Source organism: Mugil cephalus, chromosome 23, assembly GCF_022458985.1.
Source record: "Mugil cephalus isolate CIBA_MC_2020 chromosome 23, CIBA_Mcephalus_1.1, whole genome shotgun sequence".
NCBI lineage: Eukaryota > Metazoa > Chordata > Actinopteri > Mugiliformes > Mugilidae > Mugil > Mugil cephalus.
In genome coordinates, this window is record NC_061792.1 from 2,951,522 (window position 1) to 2,965,038 (window position 13,517).

A 13,517-nucleotide genomic window follows, 5' to 3' on the forward strand; every position below is an offset into this window, starting at 1 on the left:
CACACTGCATCAGTCTGATTCATGTTTAAAAGCCTTTGGATCTGAACTTACTCTTACAAGTGACTATCTGAGGCATCCATAATGCATGCAAACATGGCACACACAAAGGACCACAAATCTTTTTCGCTTTCACCTGATTTTGTAGCTGTGCACTTGCATGTGATCTGCTGCATGCATAAACCATTATTAATGTTTACGTGAAACACTGTTGCTTATGTCAATGATAAGTTACACTCACATGTAATTTAAATTTGTTATATAAAGAAAGAGACCAACTCTCCAAGTAAAGGGAGTTTTAAAATGTCACTTTTTTGTCTTTTAATAATGCTCTTTTTAAAAGCACAGACTTTAGCAGAGTGGAAGCTCATCGTTTTGCGGAATACTCTGTTGCCATCTAGTGTCAACAGCAGTCAACTCATCTTCTTTTTATTGTGCATTGTGATTATAGCCCTGTGCACCTTCCACAGACTTCGACTGGCAGCTGTTGGAAGCCAGCAGAGTATAATATGAACATTAGAAATGAGATGATTGGAGATTATGTGTGGCAAGACTGAAGAGACTCAGTTGCAGAGGTCAGTGCTGCAGCACTGGGCGAACACGCCGGGTGTTGTGATGTAGCCCTGACACACCGCCATGTTCATGCACTGACGAAACGAAGAGTCTGGAGAAATTAAACAAAAGGTGCACACAATTAAACTCTTTAGCTTGAATTTAGCATTACATATACAGCACATACATCGAGTCTTGACCCTTACTAATTATCATATGGCTTACTAATAGTGTCAATTAAATATTTTTGGTGCTATACTTACTCAGTGGGTACTGGAATATGACAGCAGCACAAGCATTAGCAAATCCAGAGCAAGTCTGGACGCTGGTAGGAGTACAGAGGTCACCTCCCTTTGAGAAGCAAAAGTTACACTTCAGTGCCTCCCCTGGGAACAGATTTAACTTGTAAACGTTAGTATGTATTTCAGAGCATTTGCAAAAGCAATGACTAAATACAGCTACTGAATATATGGGAGCAAAGAAAGAAGAGAATCAAAGTGATGTTGATGCTGCACTGCAACCCAGACCTTTTTCGCATCAGTGCTAACCCTAGTTGACCTTATCATGCAAAATCTTGCAAAATCCATATTAAAATATTTTGAATTAAAAAATAAAGTGTAGTCAAAGAAATGGCTGTTTACAGAGAGGTATAATAACAACAACCAACATCCCACAGGGTTTATACATTTTATTTTTCTTTCATTTTTATTTATTTATTTATTTATTTACTTTCACTGAACCTCCTTTGATTAGCTTTACATTTGTTCAAAAGACTAAAAGCCTTGCAAGGATTTACAACTAATAATAATGATGTATGCTATATTTCCAACATTTTTATCATGTTCTTTTGCCATTTCTAAATTGCTAAAAGACTGATCCAACAGCTGATCTGCAGTGTAGTACAGCATGCAGCCAGCAACTGGAGCTTATGACCTATACTGCATCCAGTCACCAGGGGGAGCTCTACTCTTTTTGGCTTCACTTTTGAAGAACAGTTTTGCCATTCATGTTTGTACAGTCCAGGGTCAGATAGTTCAGATTTGATCCTTTTGGTCTCTTCTGTTCCTCACATAGAACAAGTTGTACGCATGCTGTTTGCTATTTGCTATATGCTATTTGTCATTTTGTACTATAACATACATAATAGAAGACTCGCAGCTAATTTCTGTATAAGAAGTGTATATATAAGAACTGTATATTATGTGGTGCATCCTAAATTACTTGTATATGCAGTAAATTTATAGTAAAAAAAAATAAAAAATAAAAAAATTTCTTGTGTCGGCTATTTCATTAATACTTCCTGCAACCAGCTCCATAAAAGCAGAGAGTATTGTCTAATATATTATATGGCACATAATGAACATGTGCACATGATAAGGATAAGGATATCCTATTAAACAACGCATAACCACATAGCACACAATATACATTTAGGTTGTAATCAATTTAGACTTGAACAGTACAAATTTGCATTGAGACAGAAATACATATTTTATCTAACTATTTATATAAATTGATGCTCCTAAATATAGTTGTATATACAGTATAGTAGCGCATATTTCTATTATTGTTAAATATCAATATGTGAGTTACTGGCTGTAACATTCAGTTTTACCATTTTAATGAATAAAGTAATCTTATTTTGTTCAAAGGAACACAAATAACACACTTACCCTGATACAGAGTCAGCAAGAAAATGATGACACATGCTGTAGTCTTCATTGTTAGTTCTAGAAATCAAAGAAAACTATTTCAATCACTTAGGGTTAAATACATACTTCCTGCTGCGTTCCAAATGTCCGGCAGAACTTTTAGCCATCAAAGCAAATTTATCAAGCCAAGTCAGTGAAAATGAGAAACGAAAGTTCTGCTGCTCCCTTTAAAATGTTAGTAAATTCAACCTGACGAAAACCTCTGTATCAACTCAAAAGGCTAATTTATTACTAATGATCATTCATTGTTTTAACTTCATACACAACTCATATGGTTACATTATCCATTGAAGAACACTCATTTTATCCTGTCAAATGGTTTGATTTTATTTGACAGTTTACCTAAACTTCAGACAGATTCAACTAACATCTTGACATAAATTTGACATTTATTTTATCTAGGGTTAGTTTAGTTTAGAGGGGAAGACATTAAAATTTGATCCACCAAAAACAGCCACTTTGGAATTCATTCAGTCTGTTCCTGTACTGTCCAAGCCTACGGATTACTTTAAGTTTATGTTCATAATACATAGTAAATTAAGTTAAATAGTTCGAAGTTGCAATAGTATCCTTTTTAGTTTTAGGTGGTTTCTGTCATAAAGTGTGGTTACCACACTTTTTATTTTACCCAAATTAAGAAAGAAACTGATTCGTCACTGAGTTTGCAGCTGAAAGATCAGTCTACATGTATAGTGCAGAGGGTTTTGTTACCTTGCCAGATCCAAGTAAAACACGTGTCTTCAGTTGCGTCTTCATTATAGAAGTGCTGGCTTCACAGTGGTCTCTTTTAAATCGGTTGCGCAATGGACCAGAAGAGAGGTGCTCTCTGGGATTTCTCAAGACTGACTGCAAAGAAACGGAATTTCCAGCTGTTGTTTTTTTTAAAGAATGACCTGCAGGGGATATGGCAACTGTCAATCACTCAGTGCGTTTACATGCAGAGCCTAATCAAGCTATGCAGACTTAAACTTTTGCAAAAGACATTTTCATTATAATGCAAAGACACGGTTACTTTCAGTCGTGTTCCCGTTTCACTGGACACCGACTCCTTTCATTCATCACTTCCTTTTTATGAATGGTATCTCTTCCTAGATTCCGTAAATTATTATACATTAACATTTCATCAATTAATAAAGAATCTTTATTAATAAAATATGTTTGGTTGCTGGACTGTGGGAAATCCCTAATTTCCTTCTCATGCATCTGTTACTGGAAAAGTTGTCAAAACCCCCAAAAAACAGCATTATTGTCTATTTAAATGACAATAAATAAATATAGGGTCTATATTCTGTCCTAATATGTACAGGGAAACACATTCAAACTGCTTTTGATACAGCTAAAATGTGCACCATAAATTGCAGAATGAAGCCTAAGATTTGGATTATGAAACAAGACCTGGACAGTATCATATTTATAAGGCGGCAAAGATCAGACCTACGTCTGAAAACAGCCCTGTGAAGAAACTGGTTAAACAGATCAATGTGCTTTCTGAAAAAGTTTACTCTAGTCATGCAAATGTAGATCGGCTGCACTGTGGTAAATAGAGAAGTCAGGCAGGCCTGTGGCTGAATCCTGTGTGGTGCATACTCATACACTACAATCACACCTTCCACACTGAAAACTTTAGCAGCTGACATTATATTGTGTTTTTTTTCTTTTTTTTCTTTAAATTGTATTAATTGGCCCTCCAAAGTCGTTACTGTTGTATAATCACTGTTTGAAGTCAGTCATTCAAAGAAAAATGGCAAAGGATTTCTTGTTGTGCAGGTTCAGGCAATTTCAGTTCTGCATCATTTGACAGATGGCTTTTAGTCAGGGGTGGTTGCGACATAACAGACGTTTCTGTCAGTGAAGCAGCGGATTAGTCTTCAGAGTTATTTAGTTGTCACTGCTTGGACCCGTATGTTTATCTAGCTGAAGGGGTGGGCCGTCACCGCCAGCAAAGCCTTCCCTGCTTTATCAAAATCACTGAATTACATTTTAATATTTTAATCATATTAAATTATTCCCAAAAGCTTGTTCTTTTCGTCTTATGGCTTGTCTGTCTCTTAGTTGCGGTGCTTCTAGCAGTGTAATTTTGCATTAGAGCTTTTATCTAATCATATTTCAGCCATCATGAGTTGCTGGAGTCAAAGAAATCTGCCTGGGCCTTCACAATTAAAATTACAGGCAGCTGAAGCTGGAAATCACAGTCAGTGCTAGGAATACATTACAATGACACTGTACCAATCACATTTCAAGTTCGTATTCTTAGGCTTTCACTATGGCCTAAGGTAGCGTCGGCGTTTTCGTGTCCTCTTATTGGAGGGTCAATCAAAGTTTATCTGTTGCGACCTGCACAACCAAATCATCACATTAACAGTTTGATAGGTATTTGTTGAATGCACGATGGCGGAAGGATGACAGGCTGTAGAGTTGGTTGCAGATCTTCTTAGAAAGTCATTTTCACGCCACACTTTCCAGGAAAACCTAGATTTGGTGAGGAAATTCCACCTCATCCCAAGATTGCCCGCAGCGCTACCTTCATCTCAATGAGACATCCATCTACTATGTTACGATATGATCAAATGTTGAAACTGATTCATATGAACAAAAAGGCATGGGTGTCCACCATGTGAATCATACTTATCATTTATTGTGAGAATTCATTAACACTAATGTTAGCAGACAGCCTCATCACGCATAGAAGTTTTATTATTACTGTTAAAGATGAGGTGTGTCCTAACCTGTACTACTGATATTACTTAGTATCCTTTAAGAAGTGAAATTTGCTATAACATTACAATGAAATGTACTGCACTTGTTTATTTGTGTGCTTTGAATTGCCTTCTGGAAAACAATTATTAATGTGTTTATTTGTTTTGCTCCCAAATGATTTCCTTGAAAGACTTATTCAGTTTTGTCAGTTGCGCACAGCACAGTCTTGGGAAACGTCAGATACACTCTTTAGTAATCAAGGATATTGCTCTACACATTACTTAATTAAACTGTCAAGGAAAACTACGTGAAACTTAGCTGAACTGGCTGAATGAAAAGATGTTAAACACTCATGCGGAAGGATACTCAACGCATAAAAGAAGGCTTACACATGCAATTATTTGTACATTAAAGTTTAATTACGACAATCATTCGAAACCAGTTCTGGTTACATTATTTAAATTCAGACCATGGTTTCAATTGCACAGATCAGTGGTGCATGTGAAGACTCGGTAGTAAGGACTGGACTGCAAAATAAAGGCATCTGAGCTCTTCATGCACCTCTTGAAATACGAGTACTCTGTGGAAAAGAACAGATCAAGATGAAACACAAGAAAATACAAAATCTCTCATACATTTTTATTGTCATTTTTATAAGTTCCACCTCCTCCATGTTAGTGGATGGAGGAAGTTCTTAGATTCCAAATTTTAATGTGGAAAACTGAGACCTAACTTACTGGGAAATGTAGAAGTGGCAGTTGCGCAGACTTCATCAGTTCTCTGGCAGGTCTCAACGGTGTTGAAGCATGTGCCTCCGGCTGAATATGGAACACAACGGTTGCACCTCAGAGCCTTCGCTGTAAAAAAAAAAACAAAAAAACAATAATAATTAAAAAAAAAAAATGCATAAAATACAGTAAGGGACAGATTTACTAAAGGAGTTTAAATGTAATTTGTAAGTTAATATTGCTGACTGAATGTTACAGACAGCATTATGAACACTTAAAATTACCATTGTGCTTATGAGAACAACTTAGATTTAGAAGTATTTTATTATCACTTAAAGCAATAAACCAGAGGTTTTAAAGTCAATGATTGCATAAATAAGTTGGGTCAGTATTTAGTAGATGAACCTTTCTCCGCCGTCACAACACTGAGTCTGCGTGGATACGTCTCAGTCAGGCTGACACATCTGGACACTGCTTATAAGCACAGATTCTCGACTGGACTGCAATCTGAGCTTTAAGAGCATTCACCTTGCTGTATCCTTGGGGTCTTGCTAGAAAATAAATCTTCCCCCAAGTTGCACTTCTCTTGCAGACCGAGTCAGATTATTCTCTAGGATTTACACATATTTTCCTGCATTCATGTTCCCCTATCTGTGATAGACTGATGACTAGTCCAGGGTGTATCCTGCCTCTTGCCCGATAACAGCTGGGATAGCCTCCAGCAACCCCTGCAACCCTAGTGAGGATAAGCGGTAGTAGAAGATGAGATGAGATGTTCCTCTATACCTTTACGAGCCTTCTGTGGCCTTCTACTGAGAAGCATCCCCAGAGCATGAAGCTCCCACTACCATGCTTCGCCAAATGTAGCTAGTTTGACGGACTATTTTTGTCACATCACGCCAAAGGACATTCTTGCAATTGACCTTGGAGTCTCCCACATGGTTTTGGGCGAATTCCATGTCTTTGCCAAACTCACACACAGCTGTGACTGTTTTGTGTCCATTTTTCAATTGTAGTAGGAATACTGATGAACCGATAATTTAGACTATGTATTTTATTTCAATCAAGTGGCATGAGTTCTTATTGTATTTGTCTGTTTTCACAAAAATAAGCTTTTCTTGCAAATTCTTGAAAAAAAAGGCCAAATTAAATTCATCATGATTTCATATATAAAAACAACAAAAGGGGAAAACATGCAGCATTGTTGCTTTCCATACTTCCAACTTACAACTGCAGATGCAGACGATTAGCAGGATGGCGGCGAGCTGGAAGGCTTTCATTGCTTCTTTGTTCTGTCTTGATAGCGCGTCACTGTAAAATATTGAATATGTGATTTAGGTAATGTGCACTTTGATTGTAGGATCTCAAGAAAAAAAAAATCAAGACCAGGATTCAACCACTACGCTAAACACAAAGATATGAAATTAACCAAATGGTGATTTTAGAAAACATTTCTTTCTTAAACGTACACCCCTTACATTCCTGTAAAAAAAAAACACAACAACAAAATAAAACTAAGGCGGACACAAAGTAAATTCCCAATTCAAATTTGACAATAATTCCAAAAAGAAAATTAGTATTTTACACAGTTTACCATGAGGATATCACCAGATGTGCCAAACATGTGCCCAAACTGGAGTCCCTTAATAAGCAACTACAGTCATGATCAAAGACTTTCTTCTCTCTTTCTGTCCATTTCCTCTTTTGACACCTGCGCATGTTCATATCTTCCTACTGCTCCTATACCCACACTCTCGCTACTCATAACTCCCACTGATCAGGCAGATTTTGTCAATGACCATTAGAAAAACAACAACAAAGTATTTAAATGAAAATGAATAGTTACCAGTTGTGTCAATAGTTGTGCTGCCACAAGGGTACGTAGAACTCCCCCTGGAACGTTTTTACTGAGCATTTATAGTCAGAGTGTGACTCCTGTACACATTCCCGTATGTTGCAATGAGTATCAGAGGGGACACCAGAATTTCATAAAAACAGCCTTTCCCAGTGACTGTCCAGGTAATAATGTTTACTCCCTGAGGCGTTCTGGGTCAAGTGTATAGTGTAACTTCCCCCTTATTCATACACCGGTTGAGATAAACACTTAATTCAAAAGTTTTGTACAGCAATTTAAGCATTTAGACTTAGAAAGTTGGAAAGTGTTTTCTCACAAGAGGAGTAGTTAGTGTCTCTAGAGGAAGAGTGCCATAATAAACTAATGGGGACACCAGTAGGAAAAAAAAATGCTTCTTGTTACTAACATGCATTTCCAGGGGCGTGTGTGTACTGAATGTCCATCTCCTATTGATCTTGTGAGAAAGAGTTCATCTCTGATGTCTGCTGAAATATTTTATTTAACATCTGACTCATTTAGTAGACATTACTTAAACGGCAATGTTCCGAACAGGAGTATGTTTGCTGTGTGAAGAATAACGAAACGGAGGTCAACAAATACAACTTTTCTCAGAAGTGATCTCGGGGTACTCTAAATAGTAAGGTTGGGAGGTTATTGATTTTCCAGGCATGACAAAGTACTAAACTAAAAACAAAATGAACTTTGTGACGTAATTTCAACATAGACCTATTTACATGCTGACTCTGTCAGACTCCCCGCAATTGACCAAGAGCCTATTCATGTGAAATTAAAACTTCAATCTGTCAATTACTTTCTGTATCTGCCAATTGTGTACACCAGTCTGGTATGTTTATGTTTATGTTTATGTTTATGTTTATGGCAGTTGCACGGCCACCCTACTGTTGCACATGTTAAAAATAAAAAATTAATATTTGAATCTGTGTATTATTTGAATAGCTTCATTTTGAATGCAAAATGATGATAATAATGTACATTTATAAAAAGCACTAGACTGAGTTTAATATAGAATACATATTGTAGGTAGTGGGTTCCTACTTAATCTCTCATCTTCCAAAAATTTGTGTTGTTTATCATCTTATGTCACCAATTGAAAATGTTAATCCCGCAATAGCAAGATGATTTATTCACGTCCCCAGTAGCAATTTAATTCTTTCAGTAAACGGTGAAGTATGAAGAATGTTAAACAATATTACATGCTGCATTGTAGCCCAAAATTCAACTTGTCTACATCGTGGGTGGAGGAGCAGCTAATGAGTCCTCAGCTGTCTTTCACTGCCATCATTAATGATACTGCAGCACACAGTCTGCCAAGTCAGCAGCCCCCACTCAGGCTGAAACTGCAGCAAGTGCACTTCAAGTGAACAGGTACATTGGTTAATTACTGAAAATTACCTGCAAATGTAATGTAAGAGGTGCCAGATGTTTTGAACAGCTGAGTGCTGGCATGTAAATTGCATGAATTTATGAAGGCTCATTTAAAGTACTGCATGAGCAAGACTGACGAGTGCACAAATGCAAATGCCTTGCACTTGCCTTGTTTATTCTTACATTTTGATAATAGCCAAAGTACCATTTAACTCCACAAAGGGACATAAAGAAAAGTTTGACATATTTAAATCTATATAGATGCAAACTTAAAGAGCAACAATTTGCTATACTTATTTTTATTTACTTTTACTTATTTTTCATTTATTTTTATGAAAATATTCTTTAAAAGTCTAAATTGTGACATTTGTCTCACTTTTAGATTGCATTCTCTGGTCTTATGTGTTCCAGTTTCTAAATGCTTGAGTCAAAGTCGACATATTGAATAAAATTTTATTTATATAGCATCAATAACAAAGCAACTAGTCTCAAGATCCTTTAGGTGACCTAGAGTCTGAAACCTATGAAAATAATCACATTTTTAAAGAAATTATCAAAATTGTATCAATGAATATCTGTCAGAAAAATAAATAAGTCTTTTACCCTGGTTGGTATGCGAGCGCCTGAGGAAATGATAGATGTGATGTTTAGAATAACACTAGATTGTATAAAACACCTTTAGTGGAATTCTATTTCCCCTCATGATTTGCCATTTAACCTGCATATACAGTGGACCATCCTTAATGTCACCTATAACCTGTAAAACTCAATTGAATATATATATACTAGACTTTTCCTCATCTTATCGCAAAAGCTGTGGTCCACAGAGCTTCCAAAGCATCAGAGGGATCACATTGTTAAAATATATCAGTCGGCAGAAGGGTACCGAAGAATTTCCAAGGCACTAGATATATCATGGAACACAGTGATGCCAGTCATCATCAGGTGAAGAAAATATGTCACAACAGTGACATGACCAAGAACCGGACTACCTTCCAAAATTGATGAAAAGACAAGGAGAGGAGGCTGCAAAGAGGCCATGCAAGCAAAGGAAGGTGGGGGTAAGGAAAGCCTAGGTTGATGTTGAGATTAAAGACTCAGATACATAGAGAAGTCAAGAGGGAATGGAATGGAATCCTAATTTGAAAAGCAAACAATATAGGAAATGTGTGATGATGTCCATGAAATCTGTGGAAAACGGTCACAAGAGGTCGACTGACTGAAAATATGATAACTCCTCCATACTACAGATCCTACAAAGACGAAATGAGATTTCTGCATCTGTTATAAAACAACAAAGGACAATACAACTTCCACCAAGTAAAATACCCGTTTTGACCCTTTAAAATTCAGTTTTCACCCCAGCTTTTGATCCTCGCATTTTCTGTAAAGCTACACCAGAGGGCGCCAACGAAACATACAAAGCTGTTTTCATATCAATGCACAGAGAGGTTTTGAAGCACCCTAAGTTCTCCTGCAAGAACATTTTGGCAGTGAAACAAAGATCACAGTAGCTGATATGTTCAAAGGTTCGCAACTGGCCTTAAAATGTTTTTCTTGCTTTGTGACTATGTCATTTCAAAAGTTCCATTCAAAACCAAGACAGACCAAATTTACATATTGTGCTTTTCACAGAACATCGAGCCAAGTTCTTGACTGATCCAGTTTTTTGGAGACATTTGACGCTGAGGTAACTTTACCACGAACTACCAACAAACTGCAAAACAAGGAGGCAAAAGAAACTAAACACAATTTATTATTCTGTTCACATAGGTCGCACTCAGGAGTTCAGTTAAAGTTTATTGATGTCCCAGAGGGCACAAAAAAAGACGTATAAACATACAAGTAATATGCACAGATAGGAGTTACTGAACATGCTAGCACACACAAGTCAACAAGACAGTTGGCTCTGAGTACATAAAAGTAAAAGTAAAATATCCTGCGTCAGCTAGGATACGCTAAAGTAAACACAGGAGAAATAGTAAAGTGTGCACGGTGACTAGTAAAATGAACAAAGTGACACAAGACTTGGAGGTGTCTCAAGGGCGCTCAGGAAGTATCAGTCACAGCATAAATATAAAACAAAAATCAAGATGCGGTAGCAGCCGCAGCTACATGTTCGACATTGCTACCTTCCCTTAGCAGCACTGAATGCACTAATAGAGGCAGGAACAAAGAAATATTTGTTCCTGTTTTTAGTGGCTCGTGGTGCCTAGCAAGACCTACCAAGTGAAGGCCAGATGGAAGTCTGTACACAGAATTATGAGAATGAGTATCATTTGAGCAAATAGACAGAACTTTTAGGAGCACCTGTCTATTAAAGATGTGATCTAGCCTATCCAGTTGGATGTCAGCCACCTTAGAAGCCACTTTCACAGTTTTCCCAAGGGCATTCTTATCTTTGATACACAGATTACTTACCAACAGATAATCAAAAAGGAAATGAGGGATTCAATGTAAGCACCATAAAACATTTTCATCTGCATCTTGTTGACCTGTTTTTTTTTTTGTTTTTTTTTGCTAATTTCCTCAAGCAATGAAGGTGTTGCCAACTTGTCTTAAAGAGCTCATTTGTGTTTAAGTCAAATCTCAGCTTATCATCAATTATCATTCCTAGATATTTATAGTTTGTTACAATGTCAACTGCCTGACCACTGACATCACTATTCTGAGCCATTTGTAGTGTACACCTAAAATCAATACAGACCTCCTTTGTTTTTGAGGTACTAAGTTGTAAGAAAGCTTCATTGCACCACAACAGAAAGTTGTCGACAACTGGGCCATGGCCAGCTTCATCATCATCAAGCAGACTGACGATAACCGAGTCATCAGTCATCACACTTAATGATGAATCTCTTGTACATTCTTTACACAGTCATTTGTGTAAAAATGTACAGAAAGGCAGACAAAATACATTCCTGAAACTGCTTCATAATCGCGGAGGTTAAAGTAACGCTCTCAAATGAATCAATAAATTAATAATGTAGTTAAAAATGGGGCCTAATTGCTCTGCGCAAGTCCTTAGAAGGTGCCCTCCGATGATTTCCGGACCAGGGCTTTTCTTAGGTTTACATATTTTTTTTTTTTTTTTTAAACACTCTGGAAAAAATCTACTTCTTAAAGGAAAAATTAGCTCATGAAGTTGAGCTTTGGGTGTCTCAACTTGCAAAAGAATGTCAGTTGTTTCAGTCTGTGATGCAGTTGAGTAGGGCCAACACTCAGAAAGTGGCCTTACCTTGATTAAATTGAAATCCCTAAAATCCATGTGGGAGTAGAGTTGTTACTTAATACAAATGCTTCAAAATTGCTGAAACCTTGGGAGGCTATTAATAATCAAGGTGCTTGTGTAAAGCCTTGAGAAGACAATCACGACTTCAAAGAAAAACTTGCGCCATCTCCTAGCTGTGCATGTCATACTTTCAGAAAGACTGCTGATGACCACAAAGGCAAATTCAGATGACATTATTGACATTATTCCCAGAAGAAGAAATGGATGACTGTCTAAATAGCCTGCCATTTGTACAAAAAAACTTACCAGAATGATTGCTTGTTTGTTCTAGAGTTGTGACATTGTCAGACGAATAGAATCTATTGAATGACTCTTTGAAACAAACTGTAATGACCAGAGTTTGTGTTGTACTTAATGCTACATAGCACCATGAGATAAATTAAGTGAATCTAGTATCCATATTTCAGAATAATAAAAGTCAGGTAGCCCATCCATAGAACAGTTTGAATGATTCAGTTTGAATTAAAGAATAATCCTCTTCCAAATCTTATCCTATTATTCCTCAAAGTGATTAATTCCTAGATAAAATTAGTTAAGCTTGTTACATACTGAATAAGAAGTGAAAATTAGTTCTCGCTCCTAGGGCCTAGGGCAGGTAATTTATACTTCACAAAAAACTCACAGGGCCCTCCCACTTATTTTCAGATGTCAGCATGTCATTTTGACAATCATGACCGTCAGATCGCGGCGTTCATTCACCATGCGCCCACACACAACATGCTGCAGAGTGGCCGCTAGCATTTCCACTTTTACTACGCCCACTCCAATTTCTGACCACTTACAATAGTTGTGGGACATGACACAAGACATAAGTTCAGCCCAGCTTATGTGTCGAGAACAAGCTGCGAGAACTCCCTAACAAGGACTGTGAAAAACAAAATAACATAATTATGTTCTTGCAGTCCGATAACCGAGAAGAAACTTCTTGCTTCTGGCAGAGTATGTGACAACCTTTACCTCTAAGCTGGCATCTTGAAAATGAACATATATCAAAATAAGCTTCTTCAAAAGGAATGGATCCAAATGATTCAGCTCCCTCATTAGAGCTGTAAATCCCACCTCTAGTTAGTTGAAAAGCATCAGTGTGCAGGAAGAAGATGGGAACAGACACAGTATCTTACATACTCAATTAAAACAGATGATCTCCAGCCTAATCCAGGGAAAGACAAAAGTGGAATCAAATTAAACTTTGGTCAGATCTCTTCAAGCCCAAAGCAAGTCTCTCTGCTGCACAGCTGCACAAGGAAGAGAATCCCTTCCTTCTCAAGTGGCATTCTATGTGTGTGTCACACAGGTTTTAT

General features: G+C 37.2%; 1 protein-coding gene across 1 annotated transcript; it reads right to left on the minus strand.

Annotated features, from left to right (window-relative positions):
- Positions 1 to 284: 284 nt before the first annotated feature.
- Positions 285 to 3,082, minus strand: LOC125000613 (lymphocyte antigen 6D-like). The gene is made up of 4 exons (XM_047576149.1): positions 2,973 to 3,082; positions 2,223 to 2,279; positions 813 to 935; positions 285 to 661 (listed from the first exon to the last, which is right to left on the minus strand). The coding sequence occupies exons 2-4, from the start codon at positions 2,269 to 2,271 to the stop codon at positions 561 to 563; spliced, it is 273 nt and encodes a 90-aa protein (XP_047432105.1). The 5' UTR covers positions 2,272 to 2,279; positions 2,973 to 3,082; the 3' UTR covers positions 285 to 560.
- Positions 3,083 to 13,517: the final 10,435 nt, after the last annotated feature.

What these genes read in the sequence shown, in the direction of transcription:
- LOC125000613 (XM_047576149.1), bottom strand. Translation starts at nt 2,271, where the DNA reads ATGAAGACTACAGCATGTGTCATCATTTTCTTGCTGACTCTGTATCAG. An exon ending in CTTGCTGACTCTGTATCAGG is followed by an intron (nt 936 to 2,222) that starts GTAAGTGTGTTA and finishes ATCTGTTCCCAG; the next exon opens with GGGAGGCACTGAAGTGTAAC. An exon ending in CATATTCCAGTACCCACTGA is followed by an intron (nt 662 to 812) that starts GTAAGTATAGCA and finishes TAATTTCTCCAG; the next exon opens with ACTCTTCGTTTCGTCAGTGC.